The sequence below is a fragment of the Aythya fuligula genome, chromosome Z (assembly GCF_009819795.1).
Source record: "Aythya fuligula isolate bAytFul2 chromosome Z, bAytFul2.pri, whole genome shotgun sequence".
In the NCBI taxonomy this organism is placed as follows: Eukaryota; Metazoa; Chordata; class Aves; order Anseriformes; family Anatidae; genus Aythya; species Aythya fuligula.
In genome coordinates, this window is record NC_045593.1 from 9,612,717 (window position 1) to 9,633,302 (window position 20,586).

General features: G+C 55.0%; 1 protein-coding gene across 1 annotated transcript in view; it reads left to right on the plus strand.

The window, feature by feature from the left end:
• The first annotated feature begins 1,342 nt into the window (after window positions 1-1,342).
• The window catches only part of CNTFR (ciliary neurotrophic factor receptor), a 182,154-nt gene continuing 162,910 nt past the window's right edge, over window positions 1,343-20,586 (plus strand). Inside the window, exon 1 of the mRNA XM_032206260.1 lies at window positions 1,343-1,443. Within this exon, the coding sequence (XP_032062151.1) occupies window positions 1,345-1,443 (99 nt within the window). The 5' untranslated portion in view covers window positions 1,343-1,344. The remainder of the gene's footprint in view (window positions 1,444-20,586) is intronic.

The following is a 20,586-nucleotide window of genomic DNA, read 5'->3' on the forward strand; positions in this document are numbered from 1 at the left end:
ACGGAGCCCCTGGCAGCGAGCGAGCTGCATCTGCATGGGCATCTGTCTCTCGCAGGAGTGGGGAAACCAAGGCATCTATGCACACAGCAGCAGCCGAGCTGGGGATGTGGCTGGGAAGGGCTGCTCCCCCCAATTCCCTGTCCCATGGGACCTGCAGCTGGTGCCACCTTGGTGCCAACCAGCCTGCCCCAAGCCCCCCCAGGTGCTGGCAGTTGCCCACAGAGGTGGCAGGTGTGAGGGAACGTGGGAGCCCTGCAAAGATGCCTGCTTCTCGCCTCCTGCCCGCTGCCCTTCCTTGCCCCGGGGCTGTCCTTGCTCACCCTCCCCTTTGGCTCCTGCTCCTTTGGCCTCACCGCTGCTTTAATTTTAGCAATTCCTTGGAAAGAGTCATTTTCCATAACTCAGCTCGCTGCGGAGCCCTCTGCCTGCCAGCTCTGCCTTCTCCCACGTGTTGCTGGCGTGCCCCAGCAGCACACGCCTGCACCTGCCCGGCCAGGCCTGCCTGTCCCAGCCTCTTGCACACCCAAACCTCACGCCTGGCTCCCGTCCTCCCCCCCCCATGCAATTAATCCTGGCACTCCCAAATCACACAGTGCCACGGCTGCTGGAGCAGCCTGGTGCATGGCACCTCTGTCCTCCTCGCCCTGCAGCCTGTGGGACAGCTGTGCACTGGGGAGCTGGGTGAACCCGCAGCCGGGGGGCGGTTTGCAATGGGTGTGCAGGAGGGTGTGGGAGCAGGGACCCGTGGGTGCCATCTGTGTGTGTGTGCGCCCAGGTTTTTCATTTTGGTGGCACTTCGGTGCTCGGAGAGGGCGTGCAAGGGGGCGTGTGTGGCCACAGTGTGCCATGCCACCCACCAGTGGGCAGTGTGCGAGTGGGTGCGTGGGGTCTGTGTCTCAGAGAGGTGCACGTGGGGTGCACACGGAGGGTGCGTGGGGTGCTCCTGCGTGTGGGGTGCGTGTGCAAGCATGCACGGTGCATCCACCAGAGTGCGTGTGCAAGGAGGGGGCATGCAGTGCCCCCCTCTCCCCTTGCTCAGCATCCGCGGGGCAGCACCCACGCGTGTGCGTGGCGTGGCGTGGGGGCGGAAAGGGGGCTGCGGGGCCCTCGGGGGCGCACGCAAAGGCTCTCGTGGAGAGGCTCACGCGTGGGTATGGGGGGGAGAGAAACGGGGAGGGGGGGGAAATAAATAAATCAAAGGGTGGGTGGGGGGGTGCGGGCGTGGGGCGGGCGTGCGCGGCGGGGCCGGGAGCGCGGCCGCGGCGCTGTGCCGGGGGGTGCGGGCTGAGCTCATCGCTGGCTCCCCGGCGCTCCTTACCAGTGGCTTCTGCGGTCACATGGGTTATGTGGTGGAGTTTAAAAGAGCTTATAGCCCCCGAGCCGGTGCAGAAGCAGCCGGTGGTTGCATGGGGTAGAGCCGGGAGCGGCGGCGAGGAGGGAGCCGTGAGTACGGGGGCGCCCGGGGGTTGTGTATGGGGGTGGGTGTGGGGTGGGGTTGGGGTTGGGGGGAGGTGGGTGGTGGGAGATGGGGAGGGAGAGGCTGGGTCGGGGGGTCCGCGGTGCCAGCCGCCCTGCGCCGAAACGCTGCTGCTTTTCTGCTGCCGATGGGGGCGGCCGGGATCGCTGCCTTCCCCTCTCCACGCCTCCTCTTCACCCCCCACCCCAACCCTCCACGCACCTTCCCACGCGTGTCCGCGCCCCGCCGTGGACCCCGCCGCCGCCAGCGGGGCAAGGCGGGGGGGGGGGGGGGGCGAAACCCACGGGGAAAGAATTTAGGGCAAGTTCACTTCCCGCTCCGGGTGTCCGTGGGGTGTCCCCGTGTCCGTGTGTCCCCGTGTCCTCGCCACCACCCCCCCCAGCGCCACCGCGTCCCCCCGGCCGGGAGCGCGGCGCTGCCGCCGCTGCCTCCGCACCAGGTTGCAGGCAGGGAGGGGATGAGCCCGGCCGCCTGCTGCATTGCATTAGCCGTGCCGGAGCCGAGGTTGCGGGGGGGCTCTTTGTCAGCTGCAGCCTGTGGATTTCCCGGGCGGGAGAGCAAGAGTTTTGCCTCCTTTCTCCAAAAGCTCAACCTGCCCTCTCCTCTGCCGTGGCAGCGCTGATTTTTACATTTTGTTCTTTTATTTTTATTATTATTTTTTTTTTGGTGTTTTATTTATTTGGGGTTGGGGGGGTGGTGTTGATTTTATAAGAATATCATCTGGCGTGCCTCTGGATCTGCTCTCCCCGGGCTCGGCAGCTCACCCCAAGCGCGACGAGGGCTGCTTTCCAGAATTGCATAACACACACCGTTCCCTGTGCTGCACAAACTCCCTGACATCTCCACATCTTGGTGACTTCCCCTCTGCAATCCTAAATCCAGATCGGGACTCTAACTGGTGCGTGAGCTACTCCACGCTGCCCTCACCGGGGACAGGACCTGCTTTGCGTGTTTCGGCTTCCCCATGTTCCTCCAGCCATTGTTTCTTAATCCACTAAACTTTTTTTTTTTTTTTTTTCTTTTTTCTTTTTGGTATAAAGATTGGCATTTCTCCCTCTCCCTCTTAGAAAGCCGATAAACAGTCTTCCCCTTTCTTCCCCACCCCATGCTCATATACACGTGTCTGTAGCACAGGTTGCAGAAGAGGAATTGCCTGACGAGCACTTCGGTTGCTTTTTCGGGTCTCTGTGTTTTTATTAGTGGGATAAGCCCAGAGGTCCTTTCCTCAGGTTGCCTTTTGGTCTGGACCTCACTGACTTCTGCTAGGATTTTGCAAATTTAGCTCTGGCAGCTGTTCTTGCTCCCTGCCCTGCCGTGAGTAGTTGAGCTTTGCTTTGATGGCTGGGGATGTGCAAAGATGCTCGTGCCTGGCTAGACATCTCACTGGGAATAGGTGCTGGGACCACGGCTTGCCGGGGAGGGCAGACTGTCCAGAGATGGGCTGTGCTTTGGAAATGAGAGCCCCGTGCCTGCCAGACTTCTTTGCAACAGCCCTTTCGGATAACTTCATCCGAGCCTATTGTCAGAGCAGGCCAAGCTATGAGCTGACGATCGTGCCTTGCCTTTGGTCTGATTTGCCCTGAGCAGAGCCGCTCCTGCCGAGGTGCTGAGCCCTCCTGTGGAAGGTGCCCAGCACCTCCTGAACCAGAGGAGGAAGCAGCCCCTGGTCCCCACAGAGCCACAGAGCTTGTGATACACATAGCAGTGCAAATAACTGCGGTCGACCTCAGCTTTCGGAGATGTCTCTCCAAAAGTGGCGGTGGGAGCTCTGTGGGTGCAAGCCGGCACTCCTGGCCACCCTCAGGTAATCCCCTGTGGAGCTGGAGGGACGCATCCTGCTCCTGCCGGGGCTGGGCGCGCGGCCGGGGAGCTTGACTGGGCTCTGTCATGTGTTATTGCTGCCGCTGCCATTACGCCTGACAGGCGGGAGTTGCTGAGTAATGTGCTGTTGGTGCGTAAATATCGGAGCGCTCGCCGCCAGGCTCACGGCCGCGAGTCTGCAGGAGCCGCCTCAGCACCTCGCCCCGCGCAGAGCTGGGTGAGCAATGGCACCCTCGGCACGGCTCTTCCCTCAGCAAGCACCATGCTGCCGTCCTCACGGGGCCCTGCTGCTCTCCTGGGTGCAAATCGGGGTGGGAAAGGGCTCTGTGTGTCCGTGTGTGTGAGTGTGCACGCGTGTGTGTGCGCACACCTTGGGCTGAGAGGCAGGGTTGCTCCCAGGGATGCTGCCCTTGGCAGAGGGAGTTTTGCAGACGTTGTGTGTTTTGTTAGAAACTAAACCATGGGCAACTAGGAAAGGAGTTTTGTTTGGGGTTGTTGCTTTTTATTTTTATTTTTATTCATTTATTGTTATGCCTCACCAACATACTCAGAGTTCCCCTTGATTTCATCCCATTCCTAATGAAGACGCTAAATTATTCCTATCGTTTTCATCCCATTTGCAGATTAGCATCCAACTCACTCTGTCAGTACTTGCTCAGCCCAGCTAGACCGATCGCAGCTCTTTTAATCTCCCCTAGTAAATCAATCCTTTCTGCCTCCTGATCATTTTTGTCGCTCGTTTTTCTGAAATCCCTCCAATTTGTCCATTTTGTGTCGGTGACGTATGCCTGGCCCTAAACATGATGTATACCAGGCATGGCAGCGCGAGGGAAGGACACCTCCTCCCCTCCCACCCCGCTGGGGCTTGTGATGCTTTGTCAGCATTGAACTGAGTTACTTCCCCATTATTCTAAGCTATAGTCCCTGCTCGGTGTTGCAGAAGGAAGCAGCATACCCAGGTCAGTGCCCTGGGGAGAATTCCTCCAAATTTTGGTGGTGGGTTGCCGAGCTTGGTTTGTGTGCTGCTAGCACATGCTGGAAGAGGCTGGTGCTCCAAATGCTGTTTGGGAGGGGGTCAGGAGACCACTGTGCCTCTCCCCACAAAACCTGATGGTTCAGCAAGGTAAGAGGAGCAAAATGAGGGAAGGAGAGCTGCATGGGGGCTGCAGGACAAATGGGGAAACTGAGGCCAGTGTGTATTCTCGATGCACACTCCCTGCACTCCCGTCCAGCGCACACCTCTCATTTAGGTGCTGCATGTATGGGATCAGCTGGGTGCTTCAGTCCCACTCACACCCATCGGCATCACAAAAAATTTGGGATTTCCCCAGGAGCTGGCACACAGGGCTGCTGGCCCTTGGCTGGTTTTGTGCATCGCTTCTCGTGCTAACACACAGAGCTCAGTGCCACAGGTGCTGGCCTGGCGCAGGCACGAGAACGGGACTTGATGCAGAAGTCTGTTGTGCATTTTGAAGTTTCATCATCCCAAACCTTGAGCTCCTAACTCTGCCTGTCCCCGTTAGCTGGGAGGGCCGTGCCCTTCCAGGGACCATCTATTTTTAGGAGGAGTAGTGTTCTGGACAGTGGCCACTGCAGATGCTCTCTGCCTCCTCCTCTTGGCCCCTCTCCAGGGACACCGCTCGGGCTATCTGCTGGTGGGGAAGGTTTTGCTGGGGTTCTGTGGGACTGTCAGGGAGGTGGCACCGTGCCGGGCACAGGGACACCTGCGGGGATGTCACAGCCCTGGGGGACTCGGCAGGGCCAGCGAGCGTGGCTGCGCTGCCCTTCCCCAGGGCAGGATGCCTGGAGGAAGCGGTGCGTAGCTGTGGTCTGGGGACCAGCAGGACACCAGAGTTTGGCCACCGCTGGCCATAACATGAGCAAAGTCCCTGGTGCAGTCTGGGGCAGAGCACGGAGGGGTGGCAGCGGGTGGTCCTGGTCTGGTCCTGGTCCCGGTCCGGTGCCGGTCCCTTCGCCAGGATGACACTAGGGGGCACGAGATCTGCTGGAATCCCTTTGTTGGGAATGGGGAGATGCAAAAGCTGCTCTTGACCCATTCAACCCCCTTGCACAATTCCCCTGCACGTTTGGCAGGAATTAAACCCCAGCGGGGGCCAGGGGCTGACCCGGGCCACTGGTCCTCGGTCCCCATCGTGTCACCACGGCGTGGGCAGGACACAGCTCTCCGGCTGCAGCCCCGCAGGACCCGCGGCATTTCTCCGCAGCAGGAGCGGGGACGGGAGCGCTCAGCCGGAAACATCTCCGAAGCGAGAAGGAGGTGGACGCAGCCAGAGAGTCTCCGGGGAATTTGGGAAATCCAGGAAACACCTAGCATGGTTTTAATTCCTCTCTAGAGGCTTTGTCCAGAGCGGGGATTGAGTTAGGCTGGGGCGGGGGGGGGGTTCGCTTTCAAGACGAAGCGTGTTATGGTTTCATTTTCTGCTGGATGTTAAGTTCACGTGTGATGTCTCCTCGGGGTCATGTTTTCCCAAAGCAGCAGAAACTTTAGAGAGGCTGATTTAATGAGTGGTTCGGATCGATCCGGAACGTGGTGTGTGCGTGTGTGGACATACGAAATATCTGTGTCCACGTGTGTAGCTGGGAAGGGTGCAAAGAACGTGTTGATGAAGGCGTGCTTATGCATTTCTGCATAAATCCAACTGTAATATTGCCTTTTGTCCTTAAAGTCTATTATTCCAGCTGTGAATGCGTGTGTGTATATTGAAGCACTGCATGCTGTAGTATCTCTCTTGTTATAACAAACCTCGTGAAAAAGCAAATAAAGAGACATTGTTCTCATAGCAGGCTTGGAAGGATTCAATATTTATCTTCTATGAATTTTGATAGTTTCTGCTCAGCGTGTTTGCAGGTTGTTTTTCTATTTTGTTTTGTTTTGGCTTGTGTTGTTTTTTTTTTTTTTTTTTTTTTGGCTTGGGGTTGTTTTCTTTTTTTTTTTTTTTGGTTATCTGCTAAAAATTTTGCACTGGTGGGAAACTGAAAACATCCAGACACTTTCAGTTTATTCATCACTTAATGAAAACAGAAGTCAAGCTTCTGGACTGAAATGCTGAAGCTTGATAACAGCCTGGCGCAGTAATTTCTAAGTGGTCAGTTCTCAAATGCCTTCTGGCTGCCAGACACGGGGAGCCTGAGCACAGCTTCTTTCCCAAGCCCCCAGGCAGCATTTTAAGGAGGACACCGACACATCCCAAATATACCCGTTCTCCCGAAGCAGGCTGTGCTGGGTGCTTCCAGTAGTTCTGGGAGGACTGGAGATGGGAGGGCAGAGGACGATGTACTGCTGCTTGCCTTCTGCCCCAGCCAGAGGCGGGTGTGCATCCTTGCTGGTGCTGCATCCCCGGCTGTGCTTGGCCTCCTGCAGCCAGCTCGGGGCTTTATTGATTTTTGGGCTGCCCTGTGAAGTGGAAGGAGGGCTGGGACGGAGCGCTTTTAAGTCGATTAGGGATGGTATCCGAAGGCGGTGATGTGGTTTGTAGGGGAGAGGGTGGTTTGTCTGAAGGTGTTACCTAATTAGAGGGTATAGTCAGGGCTCTAATTAGCCGTGACACCCTAAAGATGTCATCGATGCCCCCTGTCCCGGGGGCAGCCCGAATGTCAGCACCAGAGGAAGCTGTTTCCCTTCAGGTGACTTGCATTGCCCTCTGGGGCACTTGCTGGCTTCAAACGATGTCTGTAGAGACACCAAGCGAAAGGAAGCTGCAGCAGACAGAAAGATTAATCCCAGCACCATGATGGGGGAAATCTCCCCTCCCTCTCCCTCAGAGGGTGGGTTTGTGCTGCTCCCTGCTTGGGGAGGGCAGACGAGGAAGGCTGGAGAGGTCTGCAGTAGATGGGATGGGGAAGGAGGGCTAGTTGCATTCACAACAGCTGGCGGGGGGATGGAGGGGACACGGGACCAACTGAGACCTGGCTTATCCAGGGGCTGGGCACCCCTCTCAGAGAAGGGACAGAGCAGCTCTAGGACTGCTCCTGCTCCCTGCTTTTTATTCCTCGAGTCACTTCATCTTTGCTGCATCAGTTCGCTCCCCAGCAGCACGAGTCGCCCATTTCCAGCCGTGGTGCTCAGAGCCGGCAGGAGCCAGGTGGAGCTACTGGTGCTCCTGCTCGGATGGGGGCAGAAGGGGACCCTGGGGGCAAGGCAGGCTCAGCTCCTTGTTTTCCCAGCACTGTGAGCAGCCTCGCTCTGCAGAGGGACTGGCAACCAGCTTTGCTTTTGTAGGTAGCACCAGCGGCCCCCTAAAGCAAACACAGAGCCAGGCACATCCCCGTGCTGGTAATTACCAAGGGATGCGCCTGCTTTTAATTATGTGGGTGTTAAGCCAGTGAATGCATTTTGTTCACAAAGTTGCAGCCTGGTATTTGTCCTACATCTCGTGGTCTCTGGTGGCTTTCCCAGTCTCCGGAGCATGGGTGAGAATAACGTGGAGGCTGGACGCAGGAACGTGCAGGACCCTGCTATGGTCCTTGGGGCTGGCGTGATCATCAGCTCCTGAAATCAAGTGTGTCTGCCTGGAATACAGCAGCCAGGCTTCACTCCATGATCATTTTGTCCAGGAACTAAAAATAAGGCTGGTGATAATGAGGACACATCCTCTCCTGCAGTTAGACCGTGGCTCTGGGGTGCAAAGGGCAGGCAGCTTGTCCCAGGCTTCTCCGATGTGTGATTTACTTTCCTTTGGGCATCGCTTCCTCGGCTTCTCAACTGGCGGATTGAAAAATAAATGCATTAAAAAAAAAAAAAGAAAAGAAAAAGAAAAGAAAAGAGAACAAAACGCCGCTGTTGCTCTGAGATTTGATCAAAAAAGCTCTGTCCAGTCCTCCGGGCTTCTCACGTAGCCAGGAGCTCTGGAAACAACAGCGCTACAGCAAAGGTGCACCCACGAATACCTATTAATTTGGGGAGGGGCTGGGTTTGTTCTGGAACCACCTGAAAGAAGCACATTTTGCTGGCATGCTGGAGGGTGTTTGATATGGGAACCCGGGTTGGGGTGGACGAGGGGTCGCTGTTTGTCCCAGCTCTGCTGCACTGTTTCCTCTCGCTGCACATCCACACACGTGTTGCACAAACACGTTCCCCCGCTCGCCCTGCCGTGCCTGCCCACCTGTCTGCAGCCGAGGGAGCTGAAGCTGCTCTTTCTTGTGATTCATAAAAAGTCTCCGTCTCTGGATGGAGTTGTCTGTGCTTTTATTGACCTGGTTCCGGGAACGGCGGAGGCTTTTCTGTCTCCTGCGTGCGTGATTTCTGCGAGGGCTCTGGAGCAGGGGCTGGCCCTTGCTGCTGCAGTATCTCCAGTCCTCCTAATGTTATTAGTTTGACAGGCCCATTGGGTATGTTGGTGCGTCTAGTTTTTAATCTCATTCATGAAAGCAGGGACTGTGGCAGGCACGGAGCACTGGCTAACGCTGAAGGCGATGCAGCAGGGAGCATGTGGGCTGGACGACAGTTTTGGCCATGACACACTCCCAGCGCATTTTTGGGGGGCTCCCTCTGTTGTCTGCAGATATTTTGCCTGCAGAACGTGCAGGCTGGGCTCTGTGAACCCAAACGTTGTGGCACATCCCAGGCCCCTCATCCCTTTTTGCTCTGGACCAGCGACTTCAGGTCCATCTAGCCTCCTCCTCCAAGAAATAGGGATGGAGGGTAACTTCAGCACCCAAGGTGGGTCCCTGACATCAAGAGCATACAGGATTTGTGCTTCCTAATTTTGGCACATCTTTATCTGCAGCTGGCAACGACAGAAGACAATGCCACCTGCCCATGTCAGGAGGCATCAATAGCAAAGGAAGGATGGTTTTGAGTTTGCCTCTCACAACAAGAAGTCAGGATGGGCTGGCCAGTGGCTGGGTCTTGGCTTATTGCACAATGAAACCCACACCTGCACGTAGTTCTGGGGGGCTCCTGGGGGCTGCTTGCCATGGCACATTACCACGGTCAGCCTTGAGCCTCGCCACAGCCTTGGGGATGCGGGGAACTATCAGTGCCTGCAAAGAGAGGAAACTGCAACCTGGAATGGCTTTGGGATTTCCTGGAGGTCCCAGAGCAGAGCTGGTGGCAGAAAACCAGATTTCTTGAGTTGCTGACAGCTCATGCCAGCTGCGGGACACATTAGTAAATTCTCCTTGCCTAGACAAAAGCAGAGCATCCGTCCCTCTGTTCAGTGCTGTGCGCTTATCTGTCTGTCTCTAGCTCTTCTGGCAGTCAAACCCCTCAAATGACATTTGAAGGCTTTACATTCATTTTCTCTTGCCAGTTCCAGATCAGATTTGCTGAGTTGTCAGCCTGAAGATGCTTTTTTCTTAAGTGCTGGCCCTGCAGCAGCTCCCCCTGCTCCATCCCTGCCTTGGGGGAGAGCAGCTGGGCTCCTCCTGCCTCCGCTGTCACTGGCAGAAAGGCGTGGGGGCCGGAGCAACAGCTCTGCTGCTGGATGCATGAAGAGAAACAGATTTCAGCTTCCTTTTCCCCCTGTTGCTTGGGCCACACTGGGATCAGCTGGCAGCGGGTGCTGAGAAGCAGCAGAGCCAGGGATTGCACTGGAGAAGAGGTGCTGGGGTGAGGTGTGCAAGGGTAAGGGCTCAGTGCAATCCCTTTCTCCTCCTGGGGCTGGATGGGGCATCTGACCCAGGTTTTGTTGGTGAGCATACATCCAACGAGCTGGGTTCCAGCTCAACCAGGCCAAGGGACACTAACAACAGCTTGTCTGCCAGCTTCCAGCAAGGAAGGCGAGCACTTGTCTGTGCACGGTGAGTTGTGCCGTTGTCCCTGGCGGCTGTCACTGATGCTCTGCCACGCTCTGCTGGCAGGGAGCAGCCCAGGAGGATGCCTCTGCTGTGGACAAGCACAGACACGTGTCTCCAGCTGGAAGCCAGGCCTGGGAGAGGAGAAACCTCCGCAGAACACAAGTTTGCAAGTGCCTGTGTGCTGCAGTGCCTCCTGGGCGTCACAGCCCCCTGCCACCGTGCGAGCAGAGGGGGAGCTGGCTGGGCACCAGCAGCAGGAGGGGATAAACACTGCCCCAGCACTGGAGCAACTGGTGCAAAGAGCTGGGAGCTGCTGCAGGCACTGGAGCAGGAGATTCCACACAGTGCCAGCCCTGCCATTTATGCCCTACGGTTTTACATCCACCCCTTCCTCCCATTTCACACCCTCCAGGCTCTGCACAGCACCTCCTCAGTTCCCCCTGCCCCACCAGGGCAGCATGTAACAGGAAGGCTGGCAGTTCAGAGGTACATCACTCAGTGCAGCAGTGCTGCTTTCACCCAGCCCACGTCCCTCTCGCAGCCCCAGCGCTCGCTGCCGTGCCCAGGGAAGGAAGGTGCCCTGCGGCTGCTCCATGGAGGCACAAACGGAGCGGTGCCTGGGCTTTTTCAAGGGCAGAACCAACACACGTGGCTGGAGCAAGGCTGTGACACAAGCAATTACAGTGCTGGCTTCAACGAGCAGTACGCCCGAGGTTGCTCCTGTCACCCAGGCTAGGAGATGGAGGAATTTAATTATCCTTCTAACTTCTTCCAGAAGGGGCTTGGATGCCACAGCAACAGACAGCTTGCTACAACCCAGAGTGGGGGGGGGGAGAAGAAAAACAAAGGACCCTCCTTTTGCTGAGTGCTGGCCAGTTAACCCTTTTAGCCATCCCCTGCCCAGACAGCACAGCCAGGCTTTGAAGACACCTTGGGAAAAGGGCATGGGCACACCAGAGTGACACCAGCGCCTCCTCCCTCCTGCAGAGGTGGGAGCCTCTGCTCCAGAGCCGTGCCTGCTCGCTGTCCCCCCTCAATTGCTGCTGTGGACATTAATTTTTCCCAGATTTCTGCTTCCCTTTGAATATTTCTGCCATGGATCATTTTCCTTGCATGTGTTAGCTGGTATTTTCCCAAAGCTGAATCTTGAGCTATTTCCTGCCCATCTTTCTATAATTTCTCTTGTTCCCTCTTCTGTTGTGCCTGAACCCACCTTGGTGCTTGTTGCTCCTGCTGGGTTTGGAGGAGGTTGCTCACCCCCCTCTCCTTCAGAAAGCCTGCAAAAGGAGAGGAACTGGCCATTTGAGAGGTGAGGAACCCTGCTCACCTGTGTCTTGCTTAGCACCTCCCCAAGTGGAGCAAAGTGACTCAAGTCCCACGATAGCCAGGGTGGGAGGATAAATCAGGTGCTTGGGGCATGGGGAGAGCTTTGGAGGAAGGGGAGGTGCTGCTGGGAGAGGGCAGGCTGCTGGGAGGGACTCCTGGGGCTGGTGGGGGTTTGCAAAAGTTGTGTACGGAAGCTTCTGGATGGCGGTGAGCAATGGGCTTCAGTCCTGGAGGGTCTGAAGGACCTCGAGGCAATGAGTGTGTGAGGGTGGGTCTGGGCAGGAGGGGTGTCTTCTCTGGTAGTGTGGGTTTCATGCTTGGGGAGGTGCTTAAAAGCTAAACTTAAATTGTCCTTTGTAGCAGGGCTTTTTCCACAGTTCTCTGAAGCTTCCCAGGTGGAAACTTGTTTAAGGCCTGAAGTCTCCCCTGTGCAATCTATTTCTCTAGCTGTGAATGCTGCTCAAGCTGAGGCTGCACAGGGAGCGTGTGATAACCTCTCTGTGGCTCCCTTTTTAAGTCTCGTCTCTGTAATTGCTAGCTGTAGTTCCTGTCCCTTTCAGCTGCTGCTCTAGCTGCTCCTTTCCCCGAAGGAGAGGGGAGTTGCAGTGAGTGGGGCAGAGCTGCTGCTGATCCCCATTTCTTGGAGCATACCTGGGGCTGGGTATGCAGCATCCCCAGTGGCACCCTCCTGCTGTGGTCTTGCTCCCCTGTTGTGGCACCTGGCTGGCTAGTCCTGCCTGCAGGAGTGATTAGAAATATATTTTTTTTGAGAGGATACGGTGGAGGGGTGGGTTTTCCCGTCTGCAAAATATCCTGTCCTAAAATATTCCTTTCTCTGCGTGCTGCTTTCTTTACTCCTTGCCTTGTACCCTTCATCCAAGTCCCAGGACAATGCTGCTTCTTCCCAAAGCCCTATGCCAGGGGACCACCACCTTTTCCAACATGCCCAGGAGCCAGACAGCAACTAAAAGACCAAATATATCTGCTGCTGCAGCTCTTGTCTCCTATAAAAATAAATCTTACGGAGGTAACTTTTTGCTGTGCAATTCTCGGGGCTGGCTTCGCTGTTGTTTCCACTGAGATAGCATTTGGCTAACACAGCCAAACATGAGCAGAACAAGCCTGGAGCTGTATAGAAAGTGATAAGATAAGGCAGGGCTATGATTTGCCTGTCTGATCCTGAAGCTTTGTGCATTATTTAGTGTGCGTAGTGAGAGGTCAGTAGCCTCCTGATAATTTTCATTAGATTAGTCAGGCAGGGTAATCACCTGCTCAGAAAAAACAACTTGACACTGTCTGTTCAATAGTTGGGGTTTAACTGAAAATAAATAGGCTTGTAATTATAAGGACATTGCCAAGGTCAAGAGGCTCAAAGATTCACTTTCTTTTCTTCCTCTGATATGTTTACAAAGATCCTGCTCTTCTTTATGTGGGATTTTTTTTTTCTCTCCCTTAAATTCAAACCGAAAGCTTCAGAGCTCTTAGAGGAAATTCAGCACTTCCATGGCAGTGGACGTGAGTGGTGTTGCAACAACCGAGCGGAGCCTGTGCCCTGCTGCAGCTGAGTGACCCCATGCTAATGAGCAGGGCACTTGTAGCGAGCAGGAGTGCGTGCTGCCAGCCCCAGCAGCCAGAGCAGGGCAGGGGTCCTCTTCTCTCCTAATTGTGGGGTGCTCCCTGCTAATGTGGCAGAGCAAACCCCTCCTTGGGAGAGGTCAGCCCAGCACGAGTGCTGCCCAGTTGGAAGGAGATTGTACGTTTGCTCCTGGGGGTGACCTTGCAGCTGTAGCTGGATGCTGCTCACTGAGGGAGAACTGGAAGCGATGCTGAGCCTGTGCACCTCCGATCCAGTACCAACGGGCTCTGCAGAGGGGGTTCAGCCGTGGTAGCAAATGCAATATTAAAGCTGGGCTCAGTCTGTGTGCACTGCTGAAATCCGTGCCCTTTTCCAGCCCGAAGTGGTTACACTTGCTATTTATTTTCCTCAATGACATGCAAAAAAATAAAGCCTGGAGGGACCTCTGTAATGCAGCCTTCTGCAGGACTGGTGCTTGCTGGGTGAGACTCGGGCACAGCTTGCTGGTGCTCGGGAGATGCTCATTGCTGAGGTGATGAAGAGGTTGCTGTGTCTGTGCTCCTGGAATGGGTTCTGTGGCACCTCAGCAGTGCGTCGTGACGGCAGGTAGCTTGGTTTCACCCAGCAGCACTGATTTCCCTGGGCTGGGTGAAGAAAGCAGTGATGTGGTGTGCATGGGAGAACCTCTCTGCTTGCTGTCCTGAGCTCAGCTGTGAGGCGGGGTTGCTGCTGGCCGTGTAGGCAGGCTTCAAAACGGGTCACCTGGATGCCACAAAAGGCAGGCTTTGCTTGCTGTGCCACCTGTGAGCATATTTGCCTCGGAAAAAGAGAGTTCCTCAGGTGTCCAGATGAGTTAGTACTCTGAAAACGTGCTGCTCCTGGGTTTTGTATTTTCTCCCTCCAGCCTAATGGCCATAAGCGGGGACTGTCAGGGAGCTGGTGGGGCTGTGCTCAGCCCATGTTCACCAGGAATCTGTTGCTCTCATGCCCTGTCAAAGGTTTTGATGGATGCCCTGGGGAAAACCGGGGGCACGGCTGGGCCTGACGTGCCAAGTGCCTGGTGGTGCAGCCAGATAACTGATGCCACACAGCGTGTGTGGGTGCTCCTTGCTCTTCCTCCACGGGAGGAGAGGAGCTGCCTTGACAGCTTGTTTTGAAAGCAAAATGACTTCAGGGCTGGATTCTTTTTTTTTTTTTTTTTTTTCCCCCTTTGCTTTACCCCCCCCCTTTCTTTTTGCCTGACAGAAAAAGCATAACTCGTCTTTGTTTAATTGGTGCTTTGTGCCTGTCTCTTGCCAGAACTTAACAGAGAGGGGGCTGGCTGGATCAAAACGGCTTGAAGTTGGGAAGCTGTTACACATCTAGCCTGCCTGTTTAAAGGGAAAAAAGTCTTTTATTCCCCCCCCCCCCCCTCCCAGCTGCACACCAGTTCCTGGTGCACTGTGAAAGCAGAGAGCCCCCCTCGGAGCAGCCTGGTGGAAGCGGGGGGCGTGGGGCTGAGCTCCGGCGAGACGGCGCGCCGTGTGCTTGACCTTCTGCTGATGGCAGGGCTTGGAGCATCTAATTGACGTCTTCTTGTAAGGCTTCAGACCATTTCATGATCTTACAAATAAGACCTGCCAGTGTCTGCAGCACAAAACAAATGTGTTGTGGAGCGAGCGAGGAAATGGTCTTTACTTTTTTAGGCTATGCGGCAGGGTGGGCACACCTGGGTGTGCTGCTGTCTGCTTGGCAGCACGTGTCATGCAAGCAGGGCAAAATGGGGTTAGGGCAGTGCCCCAATTCTCCAGGAGGGTCCCTCCCATACCCTGGCCTTGGTCTTTATCACTGCAAAACATCTGTGCTGATGTGAGGCAGGGAACATCACAGCATGTGGCTCTTGCCTGGCTAGGTGCTCGCTCCTCTCTGACCTTCTGGCAGGGGCTGAGCACTTCCCTGTGCTGCTTCATGCCTGCCTGGTCAGGGGTGGATGGGTTGGGATCCCCTCTTTAGGGGCATGGACCCAAAATGAGGCTGAGGTCCCTTCCACCTAGTCTTCTCCCTGTGTAAGGGGGACAGCAAGGAAGTCAATTTTATTTTTTTTTTTTATTTTTTTATTTTTATTGTGGAGCTTGCTTCTGCCTGATGTGGGGACAGCCAGTGATTTGAAGTGTGTTCTGGTTTTGGGGCATGGCCTGACCCTGCTGGGCTGTGCTCACTGTCTGCCTTGCACAAGCATGGGTAGCTTTTGGCTACAGCCTTGATGCTTGGGGGTGGCTGCAAGTGGCTTCAGTGCAGGAGCTGCCTGCTCGCTCCTGAGGCATCAGAGCAAACCTGGTGGTGGGGTCTGTGTGTCTGTAGGTGTTCCTGGGGCTGCTCAGCATGACAGGGGCAAAGCATGAAGCAGCTTGCCTATAAACATACAGTTCACATGGGCACCTTGCTATAGGCAGTGCACAGTGTTTTCCTTTGGGAGGGAAAGGGGAGCCTGGAAGGGGGCTTGGAGGAGGATGCAGAGGAGTATTTGCAGCTGGAGGCAGGCAGGATTAGGGCATGTTTGCTCAAGGAAAGGTGGGTGCAGTGATGGGCATGTGGGAAAGTGGGAGCCCAGAGGAGGGGCTGTGCTGCTGTGAGCCCCTAGGCTGCAGCCTGCCAGAGGGGTGATGTTCCAGTGGGTGTCAGCCCAATTTGGGGCAAGGGGGGTGCTGTGATGAGCAGGTGATGGTCAGTGGGGGGTTTAGTGGCTGTGGAGGTGCTTGGAGAGAACTGAGAATGCAGCCTGTGCGGGGTTGGATGGGAGAGACAGGCGTCAGTGATACCACCATGGTTTGAGAGCCTGCATCTGGCCCCCAAAGGGCTGTGAGTTGAGCCTTTGGCAGGTGCCCCACCACAGAGCAGAGGAAAAAGGGCTGGAGTGAGTCCTGGCTAGGCTGGTGCAAGTCCAGAGTTGCATTTAGTGTGTCCTTGTCCTGTAGATTCCTGCCCCGCTCAGCTGGGGACAGACAAGGAGGTAAAACCTCATCCGTGAGAGCCCTGATGGACCGTATGTGTAACGAGATATTAAGACTGATGAGGACTGGATGCATAAAGGAAGAGGTATTTCATGGGGAAAGACCCTTGGGGCTTATTCCTTAAATTTCTATGGGAGCCTTGGATGCTTTTATGGGAGTAGTTAAAAAGCAGCTTCATCACAGTGAAGTCCTAATATGCTGAATCACGTCCTCCAGAGCTGTCTGTGCTCTCCATGAAGGATTATTTTATTTTATTTTATTTTGCTCTTTTGGGACTGCATCAGGTGTCCTCCCACAGGGGTGGTCTGTCTGCCCATCCCCTCCCCAGCCGTTCTTCCTGCAGCCACCCAGAGCCCTTTGTATCTTGGTCTCTGCTCCCAGCCGAGCAAGGCATCAATGCTCTGGGTCTGACTTGTTTTTGTATTGGCAGGATTTATTCGGCAGTTTGGCATTTCAGCCCCTCCCTGGAGTTGTTGGCTGTATCGATCCGCCAGCAGGAAGGGGAGAAGCCAGCAGCCACTTCTGTGAGCCATTTCTTTCCTTATTTTCAGCTCCAGGCCTGCAATTGCTGGGCTCTGACCACACCACGCTAACAGCCACAGCTGCCTCCTCGGGGATGCTTGGAGGAGAGCAGGGCAAGGTGCTCCGACCTGGTAGTTCAAGGGGTGATGGGATGAGTCTGTCCTGCTTCCCTGACCCTCCTCCTACCCGAGCTTTTGTTGCTGTGCTTTTGTCAGTGGAAAATAACTAGTGTATATACCTATTCTTAAGTTCCTGAGGAGCCTTAGCCTTATTTTTCGGCTGGAAATACCATGCTCCATAGGGCAAAAATTGAGGGCTGCAGTAATTCCAGCATCGCACTGAAGCCTCTGGGGTGCAGCTGACTGCTTCCCTGGGACTGAAATGTGCCCGAGGCCACGGTTGTGCTGGTATCTCCTGGTTCTTGCTGTCCTGTGATGGACAGGGGCTACAGGGAGGAGCGAGGGCATCCTGCAAATGGGAGCTTTGTGCGCTGCACCTTGCCCTGGGGACCAACTTTCTGCTCCTTCAGCCTGGCAAGAGCTCAACCTGCTGCAAGCTCTTGCTCTTTTGGGTGGAGAAGGTGCAGGGGGAGAGGAGAGGATGGCCAATTTCTGCATCCCTCCTCCTCATCACTGAGGCTTAAAGCTGGGGTCCCACTTGCAGAGGTGAAGGGGGAGCCCTAATTGCCCCTCTTCCCAAGGCTCCTGGGTGTGTTAACGACCTGTAATGGGATGGGTTGTGTTAGCCTATTAAGCCCCAATGGGGTTCCTTGTAGACTTAAGTGTGAGGAATTTCACTCAACCATGTTAAAACATTTCCACCCCCTTTAATAGCTTCATGCATTGATTTAACCCTATGGCAGCTGGGGCTGTTTGCTGGGAAAAGCCATATGGCTCTGTCCTGCCTCCATGCAGCAACTCTGACTGGGGTTTACGTTTCTGGGGGATCTTATTAACACGAGGGCTGCTCTAGCTCTTGCCTCCTCCTGGCTGGCTCGACAGAGCCCTTGCGGGAAGCAATTTTCCTTGTGTTGTGCTGAGCCTGGCTTTGCTGCTTTTAATGAGAGTAATTTTGCCCTGGCTTGTATCAGCCGCAGCCCACCTGCACTGCCAATTACCCCGGCGGATCTGGTGTGACCTGCGGAGCTGGGAGCAAGCTGTCCCGGGTTTTTAAGTGTTTCTGAGCCGTAAGGTGTGAAAAATCTCACCAGTGTTGAAACGGAGATTGGGGGGGGGGGGGGGGACTTTCCGGGTTATGAAAGACCTAAGGACGTTCTGGTGTCAGGTGCTCTTGATCTCTAGGGGATTTATAGAGAATCAAGGGCTTGCTAATTGCAGGCATGTTGCCAGTGTGTTGGGAAAGAAATTCTCCTTAATCGCAGGCTGTGTGCCCTAATTTTTTTTTGTTGTTATTGAATTAGTTAAATGTGTACTGTAACACCCCAGCGCCTGGGCAGGCTGCGCATGCGGACCTGGAGCGCGTGTGTGCAAACATGCTGAAAGGGCTCTGCAGGAGGGAGAACGGTGGTTCTGCTACATGAGCTCGGTGCATCTGTTGTGTTTGTCATTTCTGGGGAAGCCGGTGTCCGCGCCAGCGCTCAGCTCGCCCACGCTGACCTGGGCATTGTGCAGGTTAGCCTGCTGCTTTGTCCGCGGAGCAATGGCTTCCTTCTGGCCGGTGGTTAATACCCGAACATGTTCCTGCCTCCTTGCAATGACTGCTGTTATCAGGGCTTCAGACCCTGCAGGTCAGGTTTGAGGGAAGATGTTGGCTTGACTGGGGTCAGCCAGCATCCTTTGGGCACCATGCAAAATGCAGTGCTGCGGGGTGTGGAAATGTGGGGAGTGTGTGGGTGCGAGACCAGAGGGCAAACCATGGTGTAGGGCTCAGGCTGTGTTTCTGCATCCCTGGTGTACAAACACACTGCTACAAGGTGTGATTTTGAAGTTGGGGCTGGTTTGAGATGCCTGGTTGGAGCATTTTGGAGGCTGGTTAGGCAAAGCGGTGACTCCTCCAGTGCTGTGGTCTTGGGGCAGGAGGCAAGAGTGGCAAGGACAGAGCTCTGGCAGTGTGGCTGTGCCTAAGGTGACTTGTTATGGCAATAACAAGTGGGGTTAACTCTAATTAGCTGACATCTCTGGAGGGGGGAGGCTCAGCTTGTGTTGTCACAAGGGAGCAGTGCTCAGAAGGGCGCACACAAGGGAATCGGGTGAGTTTTTTAGGCAGAAGCTCTGCTTGTGCTCTCCCTGTGTATGGGCCAGCTGCCTCCTTGATGTGTCATTCAGAAGTGCAGTGTCTGGTAATTAATACCTCAGTGATTAAGCATAGGGAAGAGAGCTCCAAATTTTCAAGGTGGGGCAATTGGAGGGGGAGCTGAGAATGGAGGGGGAGGTGATTGTAGGCTCAGTCCTCAGAGCAGTCTGTGTGGGGGAAATTGATGCATTTTGAAAAAATGTGATGATGCTGTTGCCGAAATGAAAGCTAGCTTCAATTTCAAAGGCTTAAACCCTCTCTGGATACCCTGGTGTAGCATAGCCCAGGTCTGTTACATCTTGGCAAGGATATTCTTGCAAATGGAAACGCTGCCCTGGGTGACCCTTCTGTGTCTGGCTGCTGGGGGAAATGTGCTGAGCTGAAACAAGCATTTTTAGAGCCGAGCTCTCCGGCTGAGGTCTGATCTCCCAGCTGGGATGCTGGGACTGGCAGCCGGGCTCGGTCCTTCTCGAGTGCCTGGGCTTGCTCCCAGCCTGGGCCCATCAGACCGCTCGTGATACCAGCTCGCTTCCGACTCTGAAGGTCAAGCGGCTCACAGCAGGGTGACAAAAGAGCCCTTGATCTGAAAGCGGGATTGTTCTTGTGCCTTGCCCCAGGAGGGGTCTCGCAGGCTGGCATGCGTGCAGGCTGAAAGGAATGCTTAAAATGTCCTTTCTCTGCTCCTGTCAAAAGCCCTTGGAGCTGCGAATCAAAATATCTACCCCAGTGCCTCCCTGCTGCATGCTTCAGGCTGGTTTATTCCTTGAGAACGGCCTGATCCAGGGCAGCCAAGTCTCCTGGCATCCCGTCCCTGACAGCGGGCAGCAGTGGGTATGCAGGGGAAGGGGTAAGGGCAGGGTGAGCAGGCTCTGGGGCAGCTCCAGCCTTTGGCAGCTGCTGGCTCAATTCTTCAGCTGGGGATGGAGAGACTTTTTTTTTCTATAAATTTTTGAAACGTGTAGGTTCAAGAAATCAAGCTTTGATCACCCACAGCATCCTCTAGCTGGGGGTCCTGTGGCTCTGCTGCAGTGCTTGTGAAAAGCTGGTGGTTTGCCTAGGGGTTTGCTCCTGGGGACTTTATCTGGCTTCTGCTGGAGGGGGCTTGGGGGCTGTGAGGGGCTGAGTGTAAGGCTTCAGCCTCCTGCCCCACCAGTGCAAGACCTTGTGCTCATGCTCCATCCCTACAGCTGCCAGGCATCCTTTGGCTTAGTGCTTCGAGGAGTCTTGCACGATGCTGTGCACCCCAGCCTCATGCTGCAGCACTTCTCTGCCCGGCCGTGCCCTGTCACACATCTCCAGCACATCTGTTGTGATGCAGATACCAAGTCCTGCATCTCCAGTGCTGACATGAGGGCTGAAAGATCAGCTTGCTTCTGCAGGGAGGCTGTGGCTGCATCCTGGGTGCAAGCTGCCTGTGTGATCATGCTGGAGTGGTGCACTGAGGTGGTGCATTGTGTGGAGATCTTGCCTGGCTCTTCCTGAACTTTGCTCAGTTACGCTCTGGCAATGCAGCAGCTGAAAGCTCAAATACTGGGAGAACAAAATGTCAAATAACCTGAAAAAAAAAAACAAAACTCATAAATTACTGTATATCATTTTAATCTCAAGAAAGAGAAGCTGCAAGCTGGCAGTACCTGTTCTGGTGTGCCAGTGGCAGTGCCCTTCTGGTCAGGAGGGAGCAGGATTGGGGTGACTTCTGCATTGTGAAGAGTTCTGGAGCTGCAGGGAGGCTGCACTCACTAGATTGATCATCCACTCTTAATCCTTTGGTGGTGTGTTAATTACTTTCCTTGTGTGTTAATGTGACACTTGCACCAGGGGGACCTGTCGTCCTCTGAGCTTCGTGCAAGCCATCCTGGTGC